The 17,685-nt window shown below is 42.3% G+C and overlaps 1 protein-coding gene across 3 annotated transcripts in view; it reads left to right on the forward strand.

The window, feature by feature from the left end:
* The first annotated feature begins 1,203 nt into the window (after nucleotides 1-1,203).
* The window catches only part of LOC122921036 (flocculation protein FLO11-like), a 68,045-nt gene continuing 51,563 nt past the window's right edge, over nucleotides 1,204-17,685 (forward strand). For all 3 annotated transcript variants that reach the window (XM_044270914.1, XM_044270916.1, XM_044270915.1), the window contains exons 1-9: nucleotides 1,204-1,405; nucleotides 4,843-4,855; nucleotides 4,939-4,973; nucleotides 8,364-8,376; nucleotides 8,472-8,536; nucleotides 16,362-16,374; nucleotides 16,458-16,510; nucleotides 17,109-17,121; nucleotides 17,205-17,257. In XM_044270914.1, the coding sequence (XP_044126849.1) occupies nucleotides 1,325-1,405; nucleotides 4,843-4,855; nucleotides 4,939-4,973; nucleotides 8,364-8,376; nucleotides 8,472-8,536; nucleotides 16,362-16,374; nucleotides 16,458-16,510; nucleotides 17,109-17,121; nucleotides 17,205-17,257 (339 nt within the window). In that variant the 5' untranslated portion in view covers nucleotides 1,204-1,324. The remainder of the gene's footprint in view (nucleotides 1,406-4,842; nucleotides 4,856-4,938; nucleotides 4,974-8,363; nucleotides 8,377-8,471; nucleotides 8,537-16,361; nucleotides 16,375-16,457; nucleotides 16,511-17,108; nucleotides 17,122-17,204; nucleotides 17,258-17,685) is intronic.

Here is a 17,685-nt window from a genome sequence, read left to right on the forward strand (position 1 = left end):
TCTTTGTGTGTTATTAGTTTAAGCAGACGGTGATTGTCTATTGTGACTTAGATGAAGATCAGATCACATTTTATGACCAATTTGTGCAGAAATCTATATCATTCCAAAGGGTTCACATACTTTTTCTTGCAACTGTATCTAATGAGGGAATTCAGAATCATTAGAACACAGATGGACATGAAGGCCATGACTCCTTCCTCTATGACCCATCAGGACAATGTGAGCTGATAGAAGAGACTCTTGGCTCTGGAGGACTCGCAACCCCTGATGAAATCTCCTATGTCCTATCATTTTTAATGGGTGCCATGTAATGTTTCAATAAAAATATAATTGTTCCCCAAGATCTCAGGACCAGTAGAGGACCTCCCGTGGTCACCTTTCTGACCAAGTATAATTTATACTGATTAATCTATTGGTTCTTCTCTTGTACTCAACGCTTCTACATAAGTTAGACAGCTTATATTTAAAGGAGTTTTCCCAGATAGGTGTCTGATTGGTTGGTCCTCTTGATGCCGCAAGGCAAGAACCAACCTTTCAAAAATCATATATTTCTCAAACTTTCCATCATATAAGATTCTATCATGGATAGCTTCACAGGCATATATGAAGGAGCTATTCCAATCTCTGCCATGCCAGTTATCAGTGAGACATTGTCACCAACATAACCTTGCAATGGTCGCAAACCTCTGGAGTTTGCCCAACTTCTGAATGTTCTCTGACATCTAAATGTCCATTGTTTTTATTGTGTGTCTTTGGTTTCTATAAGTCTGCTATGTAGTTTGCTAAAGGTGTATTCCCATCTGGACATATCAACAGGCTGTTCCATCAAAGTCTGATAAGTCAACCTCTGGGATCCACCGCTATGTCAAGAGCAGAGCCCCATTATGAATGGAGAACATGCTGTTCATGGTTGGCCACCTCTCCACTCACTGCTCAGCCATGTTCACTGCCCTGTAGGGCTAGCTCAGCTGGATGTAATGATATTTTTCACTTAGTGTTCCTGCTTCATTCTGGAGAAAAATTACTTTTAATTCATATGCAAATGAGATGTTAAATGCCCTGAAGGTGAGTCCGAGTCACTCTGTGCACCCTTGGTCCTCCTGCTTCTTCTGCTAGTCCCACTTCTCCTTCCTGATTTGCATGTCCAGGTTCCTGCATAGATAGTCATCTGACCTGGCCCTGTTGGGTCTAATAGTTGGGTGGTTTGCAGAGCTCCACCTCTAACCTGTTCACCCCAGACAAAAGAGCTCCAGGATGAGAGTATAAGAAGGCAGGTGGAGGTGATTCCAGCAGATACGCTGACCAGAAAGCCCTGTGTCTCACCATGGTAGGAAAGCCAGCTCTTGTGGTTTGTCTCCTCTTAGTTCTTCTTTCTGAAACTGCGGAATCAAGGAGGAAAAGACCAGTAAGTACCGTAATGGACTTCTCTCTGCTAAACTAGCTTTTTTTTTTTTTTTACAATATAGCTTTCTATAAGTAGAGCTGAACAGTAAGAAGGAATCCCTTTGGTGACCCACAAGATAAGATTCTGAATTTGCATTAGGCTACTTTCACACTAGCGTTTTAGTTTTCCGGTATTGAGATCCGTCATAGGGGCTCAATACCGGAAAAAAAAAAACGCTTCCCTTTTGTCCCCATTCATTGTCAGTGAGGACAAAACATAAGTGAACAGAACGGAGAGCTCCAAAATGCATTCTGTTCTGTTCTCATACCGGATACCAAACGGTTTGTTTTCCGTCCTGGGATGCGAAGCAAAACGGATCCGTCATGACCCACAATGTAAGTCAATGGAGACGGATCAGTTTTCTCTGGCACAATCTGACACAATAGAAAACTGATCCGTCCCCCATTAACTCCATTTAATGGAGTTCATGATGGATCCGTCTTGGCTATGTTAAAGATAATACAACCGGATCCGTTCATAAACGATTCAGATGGTTCTATTATCAGTAACGGAAGCATTTTTGCTGAACTCTGCCGGATCCAGCAAAAAGCTAGTGTGAAAGTAGCCTTATTCCTGTAGTAATCCTGAGTTACATCCTGTATTATACTCTAGAGCTGCACTCACTATTCTGCTGGTGCAGTCACTGTGTACATACATTACTTATCCTGTACTGATCCTGAGTTACATCCTGTATTATACTCCAGAGCTGCACTCACTATTCTGCTGGTGCAGTCACTGTGTACATACATTACTTATCCTGAGTTACATCCTGTATCATACTCCAGAGCTGCACTCACTATTCTGCTGGTGCAGTCACTGTGTACATACATTACTTATCCTGTACTGATCCTGAGTTACATCCTGTATCATACTCCAGAGCTGCACTCATTATTCTGCTGGTGCAGTCACTGTGTACATACATTACTTATCCTGTACTGATCCTGAGTTACATCCTGTATTATACTCCAGAGCTGCACTCACTATTCTGCTGGTGCAGTCACTGTGTACATACATTACTTATCCTGTACTGATCCTGAGTTACATCCTGTATCATACTCCAGAGCTGCACTCATTATTCTGCTGGTGCAGTCACTGTGTACATACATTACTTATCCTGTACTGATCCTGAGTTACATCCTGTATTATACTCCAGAGCTGCACTCTTGACAATGCAATTCTGTTATTATTGCAAAAGTCAAAAAGACATACCACTAAAAGCTTAGCTGAACTGCTATAACGCAGGAAGTGGAATAGTTAGGTTTTCCTATATTTAATCTGTCGTATCCGTCAGTCCCATAGAGGTGAATGAAGCAGAAACGGAGGGAACCTTGTTCATTATCTTCTAAGGTCTTCAAGATTTAACAATTCTACCTATTTTTAAAACTCGGACCACCGTGACCATTTCTTCCAGCCACATCTTCTTCCCCACCCTCTACACAAACCTCCAGCGCTGCGCCTGGTGCTCCCAACGCCTTCACAGTGACCTCTCCAAAATATAGTGCCAAACAGAAAGGTCCTCATTGTGCCTCACACAGTAATCCAGTGCCCCAGAAGACTACTGCAGAAAGTTGATTACTGCTAAAAGGGTTAATTTAATGTTTCAGAGTAAAATGTTATTAAAGCACGTATTTCTTCCTGCACTGTGTATACCTACTAGCAGTGTATGGGCAATATATGGGTAACACTAGCAGATTTGGTTAGGTTACCAGGGTGATGGACTTTTGCCCACCCTTTGGTTAGTGTAGCCTTTAGCAGATCAGAGCTACAGACAAGACCTACATGTGCAAGCTCCTGAAAATTGGGCCGGAGTCCAGAGAACCTTTATTTCTGAGGTTAAAGCTTCCAGAGAGGATACTTTAATATCAGAGTGCCCCTGAAAGAAAGACACCAGCCATCTCAGAAGGTCCAGAACCATCACGGTCGTGCAAGATAATGTCAATAATGTACCGCTTGTTTATGGCAAAAGACTTTGATGCTGTGGAAAGGGAATATTGCCCCTGGCACCCACCACACTTTGAGACGAATGTCCTCTGGATCTTAATTCTGGAGGCTGGGGGGTGCAGGTGCAACATTTGCCGTATGGTTGAAGTAGACCTGATCTGATTGGGAATCTCTGTGGGATGCATGTTATGTAGTATGGAATACATCTTGCAGGGGACATGATGAGATTCAGGGTTATCACAGACGGACAAGTGATGAATATTGGGGTCTCAGTCAGTGTCCGGACCCCCTACAATCAGCTAGTCCCAAAAGAAAAACAATACCTGTACATACTATGATGTATAGGTACATCACGATGATCATGTGCCCATGTTATCAACAGCAGGAGCCCGGCTGTAACTGCTGTACGGGCGGAAATCTCCATTCTCAGACGTTTAACCCATTAGATGCTACAGTCAATTTTGATTGTGGCGTCTATAGAGCTTGACGGGGGAAAAGTATTTTTCTCTCTGCCCAATGGCCCCCTGGGATGCAATCATTGGGCCATTACCCAATGAGCCAATAAAAGCCTATAAATTCCATAGAGTCCGTCACCTGGTTATCATGACTCAGGACTCATTATAGGCTTTCCAGTCGTAATCAATGGATGGGGGATGGGGAGGAATCCTATATCAATGGATTAGGGACCTGCAATCTAAGAAGTGGGTGTCCAAGGTAAGCATAGGAGGATGCACCAGGAAGACATTGGCATTCCTAGTGTGAGGACTTCTATAAAAGAGCAGGGACCATGTTGTAGAATTGCATGAAACTGATGCACAATGATATGCAAGTGAACAATGTGACACCCCGGCGTATCTGCCACCCTAGGCGCAGGCCTACAATGTCTCAAGGCACTTCCATGTTTGAATAACTCAAATAGATATCTTCGTTGGAGATTAAAGGGCAACATAATTGCCAACGTATCTTGGTGATAGATAGGGTTCTGGGTGCTGAGTCCCCACCACTGCAAAAATAAAGGGACAGCTGAGCACTGTGCCCCTTCGTTGTGCCCGAAGAAGGATGTATGGACTGAGCGGGTACACCGCTCCACAAAGAGCCGATCGTCACTGCGATCGATGACCACTCCTGCTCCTTCATCTTAGCAATCAGTTGGGGTCTCGACACTCAAAGCCGTGGCCACGTCCCGGCATCTGACATAGGAGTCCATTGAAAATCAGCACAAGATCAGTGGGTTGATCGCTCCCCGTATCGGCTTGTGGAGAAAGAACCTGCAATATTAGAAGTCACTGTCCAAACCTGATAACTTGTTGCGATTTTGTAACCTGTACTTTGTAGTCAATGGATTTCATTCTTCAGATTCTATCAATGTCGTCAGTGACTCGGATGTAAGAACAAGTGTTCAGTTTCTTCTCCCAAGTTTCTTTAGTAACTTCTTGTTTTTCTCAATCCAACATTAGGTCAAAAAACCCGGTAAGTCCTACAATACTTTCATCGCTGGATTAATAGTCTATCAAGGATATCCCACTCTAAACCTGATTGTCTTCTTCTGCCAGTTACAAAACCTCCAAAAGAAGAACAAGTGAGCAAGGTACAAAGAGAATTTTCTACTTGATGTTCTCTGTCTTGAGGATGAAACACATCACTTATGTCTGTGACATTTCCCTGCTTTCTTGTATGTTGTGTGTAGCATAGGAAGGCAGTCTACTGTGTAGCAGACAGACCTTCCTGTGACACCACAGAACCTGGAGCTGCATGGAATGATGGTTCTTCAGAAATACGAAGACAACATTTTTAAAAGGCTAATTTCCCTGGGTTGAGGGCAGAATTTCAGGGCATAGACTGGGAGCAGCTACTGTCACATAATAATACTGAGGATAAATGGGTGAGCTTTAAATCCACATTGAGTAATTGCCCTGAAAAAGTATTCCTTTAGGTAACAAGTATAAATGGCTAAAATTAAACCACCCATGGCTTACAGCTATTGTAGAAAGGGCAATAAAAGACAAAAAATTACTAATCTGAGGGGTCACCTGGAGCGTTTGAAGATTACAAAGGGCTTTAAAAAATCTGTAAAAAGGAGATTAAATTAGCAAAAATACAAAACAAACAGCAGGTGGTAAAAGAGACCAAAACAAATCCCCAAAAATTCCTTAAATATATAAATGCTAAATAAACCAAGGTACGAGCAGGTAGGTCCCCTAAATAATGGTGGGGGGGGGGCGGGGGGTAGTCACTGAAGATAAGGAAAAGGCAGAGATACTAAATGGGATTTTAGCTCTGTATATACAAAGAAGAGAAAGCAGCTGATATCTGTGGTGCTGGGGCTGTTAGTACATCCAGTGATATACCCAATCGGCTAACTGTAGATATGGTCCAAGATAAGTTAAATGTGAACAAGGCTCCGGGTCCAGATGGATGACGCCCAAGAGTGCCTAAAGAGCTCAGTTCAGTCATTGCTGTGCCCCTGTTTATGATTTTTAAAGATTCTCTAGATACTGGTACAGAGCCAAGTGATTGGCGCAAGGCAAATGTGGTGCCCATATTCAAAAAAGGATCTAGGTAATTATAGACCAGTTAGTTTAACTTCTGTTGTGGGAATAATGTTTGAAGGACTCTTAAGGGACTATATACAGGAGTATGTGACTGTAGATAATATTATAAGTGATAACCAGCATGGGTTTACCAAGGACAGAAGTTGTCAGACTAACCTGATTTGTTTTTATGAGGAGGTAAGTAGTAGCCTGGACAGAGGGGCGGCTGTGGATGTAGTGAGGTAAGTAGTAGCCTGGACAGAGGGGCGGCTGTGGATGTAGTGTTTCTGGATTTTGCAAAGGCTTTTGATCCTGTCCCTCATAGACGTTTAATAGGTAAAGACCTTAGTCTATTGGCTTGGAAAGTATAGTTTGTAATTGGATTGAAAACTGGCTGAAGGACCGTGTCCAGAGAGTTGGGGTCAATGGTTCCTATTCAGAATGGTCCCGGGTTATAAGTGGTGACCCCAAGGTTCAGTGCTGGGCCCTTTATTATTTAATTTATTTATTAATGATATAAAGGACGGGATTATTAGCACCATATCTATTTTTGCAGATGACACTAAGCTGTGTAGAACTGTACGGTCTATGGAAGATGTCCATAAACTACAAGCTGACCGGGACACTGAGTGATTGGGCATCAACTTGTCAAATGAGGTTCAATGTGGATAAATGTAAAGTTCTGCATCTTGGTAGTAATAATCTCTGTGCTTCATATGTCATAGGAGGTGATGTAACACTGGGGGAGTCACTTATAGAGAAGGATTTGGGTGTCCTTGTAGATGGTAGATTAAATAACAGCACAATGTCAATCAGCTGCTTCTAAGGCCACCAGGATATTGTCATGCATTAAACGACGCATGGACTCGCAGGGCGGGGATGTAATATTACCACTTTACAAAGCGTTGGTGCGGCCTCATCTGGAATATGCAGTTCAGTTCTGGGCACCAGTCCATATAAAGGACGCCCTGGAGCTGGAAAAAGTACAGAGCAGAGCGACTAAACTGATAAGGGGCATGGAGGGTCTTAGTTATGAAGAAAGATTAAAAGAATTGAATTTATTTAGTCTTGAGAAGAGACGTCTAAGGGGGGACATGATTACCTATACAAGTATATAAATGGGTCATACAGAAAATACGGCGAAAAACAGTTCCATGTAAAATGCCCAAAAAAGACAAGGAGGCGCTGCCTCCGACTGGAGAGGAAAAAGTTCAGTCTCCAGAAGCGTCAAAGCTTCTTTACTGTAAGAACTGTGAATCTGTGGAATAGACGTCCTCAGGACGTGGTCACAGCAGGAACAGTGGACGGTTTTAAAAAGGTTTTAGATGAATTCTTAAAAGTAAAAAACATTAATGCTTATGAAAACTTGTAGAAATCGGAGTCTCACTTCCTTCTGGGATTCGTGTCCCCGTTTATCCCTTCCTTGAACCTGATGGGCTTATGTCTTTTTTCAACCGTATCAACTATGTAACTATGTAACTAGAGGAGGAGGATTTGCATGGCTACAGTGAGTGAAAGAGACATCAAGGTAACCCAGCTAAAAGCATTCCAGACCCTAGTGGTAAACAAGTTAAGACACCCTATGCACCCCAAAATAGTGGACACTACAGCCATGGTTGTCAGAGCACAGCTATTATCCATAGATCTCTGTAGCAGATATTTTAGCCGGAGTAATCTGAGGGCCAATGCTGAACTCTACTTAGCTCATACTTGAAAATCATGCGAGGACTTTGCATTGGATACAAACTATTGCTGGATAAAAATAAAGCTCCATAAAACACCAAAAGGACCAAAAATAAATGACATAACTGAATGGAAAAATAAGTAAAAGTAAGTAAAAAAACAAAAAATGCGCCTGTCAGGAAGAGGGGAATAAATAAGCATATGTGTTTTGTGGTCTGCAAAATGTGGATCTGCAAAAAATACGGATAACGTCTGTATGACGTCCATGTTGCATCCATATTTTTTTTGCTGTACCATTATAACAATGATTCTTCTTGTACGCAAAATAGACAAGAATAGGACATCTTTTTTGCGGAACTGCGGTACGGACATACGGATGCGGAGAGCACGTGGGTCCGCAAAAAATTCAGACCGGATGCAGAACAAAAAAACTATCGTGTTAAAGGGGCCTTAACATGAATAATGCAGGAGGGCTCTAGGAGATCCTCGGAGACATCACTACCACCTTAGCACAGCTCTTGTAGACAGTAGCTGACATTGAAAATCAGCACAAGATCAATGGATCGATCCCCTCCCCAAATTATCAGAAGTCACTGCCTAAAGCTGATAACTTGTTGTAATTCTGTAACCTGTACTTTGTTTTTCGATGGATTTCATTCTTCAGATTCTATCAATGTCGTTAATGACTCGGATGTAAGAACAAGTGTTCAGTTTCTTCTCCCAAGTTTCTTTAGTAACTTCTTGTTTTCTCAATCCAACGCTAGGTCAAAATATCCGGTAAGTCCTACAATACTTTCATTGCTGGATCAATAGTCTATTAAGGATTTCCTATTCTAAACTTGATTGTCTTCTTCTGCCAGTTCCTCTGCCAGTTCCTCTGCCAGTTACTCCTGCTCCTCCTGTTACAAAACCTCCAGAGGAACAACAAGTGAGCGAGGTAAAAAGAGAAGCTCAATTTTCTACTTGATGTTCTCTGTCTTGAGGATGAAGCAGATCACTTACAGTACAGACCAAAAGTTTGGACACACCTTCTCATTCAAAGAGTTTTCTTTATTTTCATGACTAGGAAAATTGTAGATTCACACTGAAGGCATCAAAACTATGAATTAACACATGTGGAATTATATACAAAACAAACAAGTGTGAAACAATTGAAAATATATGTCATATTCTAGGTTCTTCAAAGTAGCCACCTTTTGCTTTGATTACTGCTTTGCACACTCTTGGCATTCTCTTCATGAGCTTCAAGAGGTTGTCACCTGAAATGGTTTTCACTTCACAGGTGTGCCCTGTCAGGTTTAATAAGTGGGATTTCTTGCCTTATAAATGGGGTTGGGACCATCAGTTGCGTTGTGGAGAAGTCAGGTGGATACACAGCTGATAGTCCTACTGAATAGACTGTTAGAATTTGTATTATGACAAGAAAAAAGCAGCTAAGTAAAGAAAAACGAGTGGCCATCATTACTTTAAGAAATGAAGGTCAGTCAGTCAGCCGAAAAATTGGGAAAACTTTGAAAGTAAGGGCTATTTGACCATGAAGTAGAGTGATGGGGTGCTGCGCCAGATGACCTGGCCTCATCAGTCACCGGACCTGAGCCCAATCGAGATGGTTTGGGGTGAGCTGGACCGCAGAGTGAAGGCAAAAGGGCCGACAAGTACTAAGCATCTCTGGAAACTCCTTCAAGACTGTTGGAAGACCATTTCAGGGGACTACCTCTTGAAGCTCATCAAGAGAATGCCAAGAGTGTGGAAAGCAGTAATCAAAGCAAAGGGTGGCTACTTTGAAGAACCTAGAATATGACATATTCTCAGTTGTTTCACACTTGTTTGTTATGTATATAATTCCACATGTGTTAATTCATAGTTTTGATGCCTTCAGTGTGAATCTACAATTTTCATAGTCATGAAAATAAAGAAACCTCTTTGAATGAGAAGGTGTGTCCAAACTTTTGGTCTGTACTGTATGTCTGTGACATTTCCCTGCTTTCTTGCATGTTGTGTGTAGCATAGGAAGGCAGTCTACTGTGTAGCAGACAGACCTTTCTGTGACACCACAGAGCCTGGAGCTGCATGGAATGATGGTTCTTCAGAAATACAATGACAACATTCTTAAAAGGCTAATTTCCCTGGGTTGATGTCACAACCAGACAGCTGAGAAGCTCTGACAGAAGCCTTTCAGAACCTCCTCCTTGAGTTTCTATGTTGTGATGTTCAGTTCCTCATCTCGTTAGCCTCTCTCAGCTGTCATGTGGTTGGACTGATTGCATCCCTTTAAATTCCGCCCCATAATGCATTACTGGGCGGCTTATACTACTTCCTGGAGTGTGTGTGCATGCTGATATTGTTTTCCAGTCTGCTACAAAGTTAAGTGCTGAACATTTATCTGCTATTTTCTGTTTGCTGGATCCCAGGTGACCCTGACTCCCTCCGTGTCTGGTGTAGGGAGCCGGTGGTCGTGTCCCCTCACTATTGTAGGGTGTTCAGGGGTTATATAGTCGAGGTACGTGGATATGCAACCATCCACCTCTGGGATCGTTGCATAGGCTGAGCAGCCAGGGAAAGTCTTAGGTCTTGTGCAGGGGTCTCCCTTATGGTTCCTTAGCTTTGGATCCAGTGAGTCATAAATGCATGTTGCTTTGTCTTGTTTCCTGTACACCGTCCGTGACATTTGAGGGCAGAATTTCAGGGTATAGACTGGGAGCAGCTACTGTCACATAATAATGAGAAAATGGAGCTCAAGACGCCAGAAATAGAAATAATTATAAATATTTATTTATGTCGTAAAAAAATTCATCAAGATTACATATAACAGAATGCAATGATACAGGGACAAGAAGAGAACAGGGAAAAAAAAATGGCTAACAGCGCCACCCTGGATGGAAGGCTCTGGTCATAAATGTAAAAAAGGCACAATCAGCGGACTAGGTACATAATATGTTAGTACATAATAATGGCATAATGGCACCGCAGATGTCAATAATTACAGTAGTGAGGGTGAGTCTACAGGTATAGATGGGAAAGATGGGTCAGAATAGAAAAACCCATATCCCAAAGGGCAGAAAGCATCCAGTTTCTAAGTCAATGCCTAATGGCACAATAGAAGTCCATGTGAGACAAACCGGAATGCACATAATAAGGAGGGACTCACCACAATAACGAACCAAGAGAGAACCAGCCAGGATGGCGCCACCCCAACGCGCGTTTCGGCGTACCTTCGTCAGGGGGTAGCGCCATACTGAGGATCAGACATTTTAAAATCATGGTGGACCAATCACACCCCAGCATTTGCTCGTCCCCAGGTGCGCTGTCTCAGGCGCGCAATCACTCCGGGAAAACCACATCCGGACACCCCGAGCCCGGCGTCAAATCAGTGGCACGCCCCCCACGTGACAAGGCACATGATTGGGCGTGAATGACGTATAGACGCACAGGCCCGGGGCGCCGGAGGCGGCCCCAGATGACGCGCGCACGCATCACACTAGGGGAGGAGCTGCAGACACCCGTCTGCTGCGATGAAGGCCCAAACCTGAGAGCACTCCTGCGCACAAGAACAAAGGACAGAAGGAGACCAAAGGGAGGGGAAGAAAAACAGAGAGCGAGAATGCCAAGTGTTATAGGTGGGCAACCAATGTGATGCATACTTGCATGAGTATAAATAACTCAAATACATGCGGTAGTGTGCCCAATACAATAAACGGCATCCGTTGATATACACATATATAGAAGATTATAATATACTTAGCAAATGCAAGTATCCACTAAAACAGTATATAAAGTGCAAGTGCATGTATGTGCATATTATACATAAATTGGCCTATACATGTCAAAACATTGTTGCCCATATCAATAAAATCCTATATATATAGTGTACACCCACAATTTAGTAAGTCTTGAATATACGGACAATGATGTCACAATAAAACATGAACATGTATAAAGACATATATATAATTCTGAAAATAGACCACATAATAAATTCATAATATAGGAAAAAAGGGAAAAAGTGAGACCTAATGAATGTGATAGAGGTGATGAACATTACGCATGAAGAGGATCATACCCTGATCCATGTAAGGATCATACCCTGATCCCTTACATGGATCAGGGTATGATCCTCTTCATGCGTAATGTTCATCACCTCTATCACATTCATTAGGTCTCACTTTTTCCCTTTTTTCCTATATTATGAATTTATTATGTGGTCTATTTTCAGAATTATATATATGTCTTTATACATGTTCATGTTTTATTGTGACATCATTGTCCGTATATTCAAGACTTACTAAATTGTGGGTGTACACTATATATATAGGATTTTATTGATATGGGCAACAATGTTTTGACATGTATAGGCCAATTTATGTATAATATGCACATACATGCACTTGCACTTTATATACTGTTTTAGTGGATACTTGCATTTGCTAAGTATATTATAATCTTCTATATATGTGTATATCAACGGATGCCGTTTATTGTATTGGGCACACTACCGCATGTATTTGAGTTATTTATACTCATGCAAGTATGCATCACATTGGTTGCCCACCTATAACACTTGGCATTCTCGCTCTCTGTTTTCTTCCCCTCCCTTTGGTCTCCTTCTGTCCTTTGTTCTTGTGCGCAGGAGTGCTCTCAGGTTTGGGCCTTCATCGCAGCAGACGGGTGTCTGCAGCTCCTCCCCTAGTGTGATGCGTGCGCGCGTCATCTGGGGCCGCCTCCGGCGCCCCGGGCCTGTGCGTCTATACGTCATTCACGCCCAATCATGTGCCTTGTCACGTGGGGGGCGTGCCACTGATTTGACGCCGGGCTCGGGATGTCCGGATGTGGTTTGCCCGGAGTGATTGCGCGCCTGAGACAGCGCACCTGGGGACGAGCAAATGCTGGGGTGTGATTGGTCCACCATGATTTTAAAATGTCTGATCCTCAGTATGGCGCTACCCCCTGACGAAGGTACGCCGAAACGCGCGTTGGGGTGGCGCCATCCTGGCTGGTTCTCTCTTGGTTCGTTATTGTGGTGAGTCCCTCCTTATTATGTGCATTCCGGTTTGTCTCACATGGACTTCTATTGTGCCATTAGGCATTGACTTAGAAACTGGATGCTTTCTGCCCTTTGGGATATGGGTTTTTCTATTCTGACCCATCTTTCCTATCTATACCTGTAGACTCACCCTCACTACTGTAATTATTGACATCTGCGGTGCCTATTATGCCATTATTATGTACTAACATATTATGTACCTAGTCCGCTGATTGTGCCTTTTTTACATTTATGACCAGAGCCTTCCATCCAGGGTGGCGCTGTTAGCCATTTTTTTTCCCTGTTCTCTTCTTGTCCCTGTATCATTGCATTCTGTTATATGTAATCTTGATGAATTTTTTTACGACATAAATAAATATTTATAATTATTTCTATTTCTGGCGTCTTGAGCTCCATTTTCTCTTTGTTCTCATTTATGCTCGGGAGCTTTAGCCGAGTTACTCTCATTAGGGGTGTCACTTTGGGTATATTGGGGGAGCACTGGCCCCCCTGGACCTTCTGTCCCCATTTTTGGACGCCCCCAGGGTCACCCCCCATCCTTTCTGTCACATAATAATACTGAGGATAAATGGGTGAGCTTTAAATCCACATTGAGTAATTGCCCTGAAAAAGTATTCCTTTAGGTAACAAGTATAAATGGCTAAAATAAAACCCCCCATGGCTTACAGCTATTGCAAAAAGGGCAATAAAAGACAAAAAAGGGCATTTAAAAATTACTAATCTGGGGGGTCTCCTGGAGCGTTTGAAGATTACAAAGGGCTTTAAAAAATCTGTAAAAAGGAGATTAAATTAGCAAAAATACAAAACGAACAGCAGGTGGTAAAAGAGAGCAAAACAAATCCCAAAAAATTCTTTAAATATATAAATGCTAAATAAACCAAGGTACGAGCAGGTAGGTCCCCTAAATAATGGTGGGGGGGGGGGGGCGGGGGGTAGTCACTGAAGATAAGGAAAAGGCAGAGATACTAAATGGGATTTTAGCTCTGTATATACAAAGAAGAGAAAGCAGCTGATATCTGTGGTGCTGGGGCTGTTAGTACATCCAGTGATATACTCAATTGGCTAACTGTAGATATGGTCCAAGATAAGTTAAATGTGAACAAGGCTCCGGGTCCAGATGGATGACGCCCAAGAGTGCTTAAAAAACTCAGTTCAGTCATTGCTGTGCCCCTGTTTATGATTTTTTAAGATTCTCTAGATACTGGTACAGTGCCAAGTGATTGGCACAAGGCAAATGTGGTGCCCATATTCAAAAAATGATTTAAGTCCTTCACAGGTAATTATAGACCAGTTAGTTTAACTTCTGTTGTGTGAAAAATGTTTGAAGGACTCTTAAGGGACTATATACAGGAGTATGTGACTGTAGATAATATTATAAGTGATAACCAGCATGGGTTTACCAAGGACAGTAGTTCTCAGACTAACCTGATTTGTTTTTATGAGGAGGTAAGTAGTAGCCTGGACAGAGGGGCGGCTGTGGATGTAGTGAGGTAAGTAGTAGCCTGGACAGAGGGGCGGCTGTGGATGTAGTGTTTCTGGATTTTGCAAAGGCTTTTGATGCTGTCCCTCATAGACGTTTAATAGGTAAAGACCTTAGTCTATTGGCTTGGAAAGTATAGTTTGTAATTGGATTGAAAACTGGCTGAAGGACCGTGTCCAGAGAGTTGGGGTCAATGTTTCCTATTCTGAATGGTCCCGGGTTATAAGTGGTGACCCCAAGGTTCAGTGCTGGGCCCTTTATTATTTTATTTATTTATTAATGATATTGAGGACGGGATTATTAGCACCGTTTCTATTTTTGCAGATGACACTAAGCTGTGTAGAACTGTATGGTCTATGGAGGATGTCCATAAACTACAAGCTGACTGCGACACTGAGTGATTGGGCATCAACTTGTCAAATGAGGTTTAATGTGGATAAATGTGAAGTTCTGCATCTTGGTAGTAATAATCTCTGTGCTTCATATGTCCTAGACCTAGAGGATGTAACACTGGAGAGTCACTTATAGAGAAGGATTTGGGTGTCCTTGTAGATGGTAGATTAAATAACAGCACAATGTCAATCAGCTGCTTATAAGGCCACCAGGATATTGTCATGCATTAAACGACGCATGGACTCGCAGGGCGGGGATGTAATATTACCACTTTACAAAGCGTTGGTGCGGCCTCATCTGGAATATGCAGTTCAGTTCTGGGCACCAGTCCATAGAAAGGACACCCTGGAGCTGGAAAAACTTACAGAGGAGAGCGACTAAACTGATAAGGGGCATGGAGGGTCTGAGTTATGAAGAAAGATTAAAATAATTAAATTTATTTAGTCTTGAGAAGAGACGTCTAAGGGGGGGACATGATTAACCTGTACAAGTATATAAATGGGCCATACAAAAAATATGGCGAAAAACAGTTCCATGTAAAATGCCCAAAAAGGGGGCGCTGCCTCCGACTGGAGAAGAAAAAGTTCAGTCTCCAGAAGCATCAAAGCTTCTTTACTGTAAGAACTGTGAATCTGTGGAATAGACGTCCTCAGGACGTGGTCACAACAGGAACAGGGGACAGTTTTGAAAAGGTTTTAGATGAATTCTTAAAAGTAAAAAACATTAATGCTTATGAAAACTTGTAGAAATCAGAGTCTCACTTCCTTCTGGGATTCGTGTCCCCGCTTATCCCTTCCTTGAACCTGATGGACTTATGTCTTTTTTCAACCGTATCAACTATGTAACTATGTAACTAGAGGAGGAGGATTTGCATGGCTACAGTGAGTGAAAGAGACATCAAGGTAACCCAGCTAAAAGCATTCCAGACCCTAGTGGTAAACAAGTTAAGACACCCTATGCACCCCAAAAAAGTGGAAACTACAGCCACGGTTGTCAGAGCACAGCTATTATCCATAGATCTCTATAGCAGATATTTTAGCCGGAGTAATCTGAGGGCCAATGCTGAACTCTAGGACTTTGCATTGTATACAAACTATTGCTGGATAAAAAAAAAGCTCCATATAACACCAAAAGGACCAAAAATAAATCACATAACTGAATGGAAAAATAAGTAAAAGTAAGTAAAAAAAACTAAAAATGTGCCTGTCAGGAAGAGGGGAATAAATAAGCATATGTGTTTTGTGGTCCGCAAAATGCGGATCTGCAAAAAATACGAATAACGTCTGTATGACGTCCATGTTGCATCCATATTTTTTTGCTGTACCATTATAACAATGATTCTTCTTGTACGCAAAATAGACAAGAATAGGACATCTTATTTGCGGAACTGCGGTACGGACATACGGATGCGGAGAGAACGTGGTGTGCTGTCCGCATTTTTTGTAAACCCATTAGTAAATGACTCGGTCCGCATCCAATCCACAAAAAATGCAGATCGGATGCAGAACAAATAAACTATCGTGTTAATGGGGCCTTAACATGAATAATGCGGGAGGGCATTAGGAGATCCTCGGAGACATCACTACCACCTTAGCACAGCTCTTGTAGACAGTGGCTGACATTGAAAATCAGCACAAAATCAATGGATCGATCCCCTCCCCAAATTATCAGAAGTCACTGTCCAAAGCTGATAACTTGTTGCGATTTTGTAACCTGTACTTTGTTTTTCGATGGATTTCATTCTTCAGATTCTATCAATGTCGTTAGTGACTTGGATGTAAGAACAAGTGTTCAGTTTCTTCTCCCAAGTTTCTTTAGTAACTTCTTGTTTTCTCAATCCAACGCTAGGTCAAAATATCCGGTAAGTCCTACAATACTTTCATTGCTGGATCAATAGTCTATTAAGGATTTCCCACTCTAAACTTGATTGTCTTCTTCTGCCAGTTCCTCCTGCTCCTCCTGTTACAAAACCTCCAGAGGAACAACAAGTGAGCGAGGTAAAAAGAGAAGCTCCATTTTCTACTTGATGTTCTCCGTCTTGAGGATGAAACACACCACTTATGTCTGTGACATTTCCCTGCTTTCTTGTATGTTGTGTGTAGCATAGGAAGGCAGTCTACTGGGTAGCAGACAGACCTTCCTGTGACACCACAGAACCTGGAGCTGCATGGAATGATGGCTCTTCAGAAATACGGCCCATAGCTTTCTCTCCTGACCCTCCATACACGTGAATTCTGAATGGAGAGAAAGCCGCTACCAGACTTCTCTTATCAAGAGCAAATAGATCAGGCATATAAAAATCTATCTGCTCGATCCTGATCTGCCCCAACTTCTACCATTAGGGGAGATTCGGATGGTCCCATATACTTTACAGAGTCAATCTCAGCAGGTTTTGTCAACCTAATGTGTTTGTATCACAAGTAGAACATATGACTTCATCAACACAACCCAAAATGAATACAGAGATCCAAACTAGATACATAAATAAAGAGACTCCAGAATAAATGTAGACCCCAGACTCAGATACTATCAATGTTGTCAATTTCTTCTCCAAGTATCTTATGTAATCTCTTGTTTTTTTTAATCCAACACTAGGTCAAAATATCCGGTAAGTCCTACAATACTTTAATTGCTGGATCATTAGTCTATCAAGGATTTCCCATTCTAAACTTGATTGTCTTCTTCTGCCAGTTGATAAAGCTTCTCCCGATACAAAACCTCCAGAAGAAGAACATGTGAGCGAGGTACAAAGAGAAGCTCCATCTTCTACCTGATGTCTGAACCCTTGATGTGTAGCATAGGAAGGCAGTCTACTGTGTAGCATACAGGACCTCCTGTGACCACCACAGAGCATGGAGCTGCATGGAATGGAATGACGAATGTTTAGCAATTTAGCCGATTGCTTTCTCTCCCGACCCTCTATACATGGAGTCTGAATGGAGAGAAAGCCGCTGTCAGACTTTTTTCTGGTGGTAGCTCATCTCATCAAGAGCAAATAGATCGCGGCCTAATAAAATCCATTTGCCTAATCCTTTTCTGCCCCAAAATTTACCACTTAGGGAGATTCTGGAAGCCCCATATATTTTAGAGAGTCAGTTAGCTTCAGCAGGTTTGGCCAACCTGTATTACAAGCAGAGCCTATGACTTCATCAAGACACCCCAAAATTAATAC

The sequence above is a fragment of the Bufo gargarizans genome, chromosome 10, assembly GCF_014858855.1.
Source record: "Bufo gargarizans isolate SCDJY-AF-19 chromosome 10, ASM1485885v1, whole genome shotgun sequence".
Classification (NCBI taxonomy): Eukaryota; Metazoa; Chordata; class Amphibia; order Anura; family Bufonidae; genus Bufo; species Bufo gargarizans.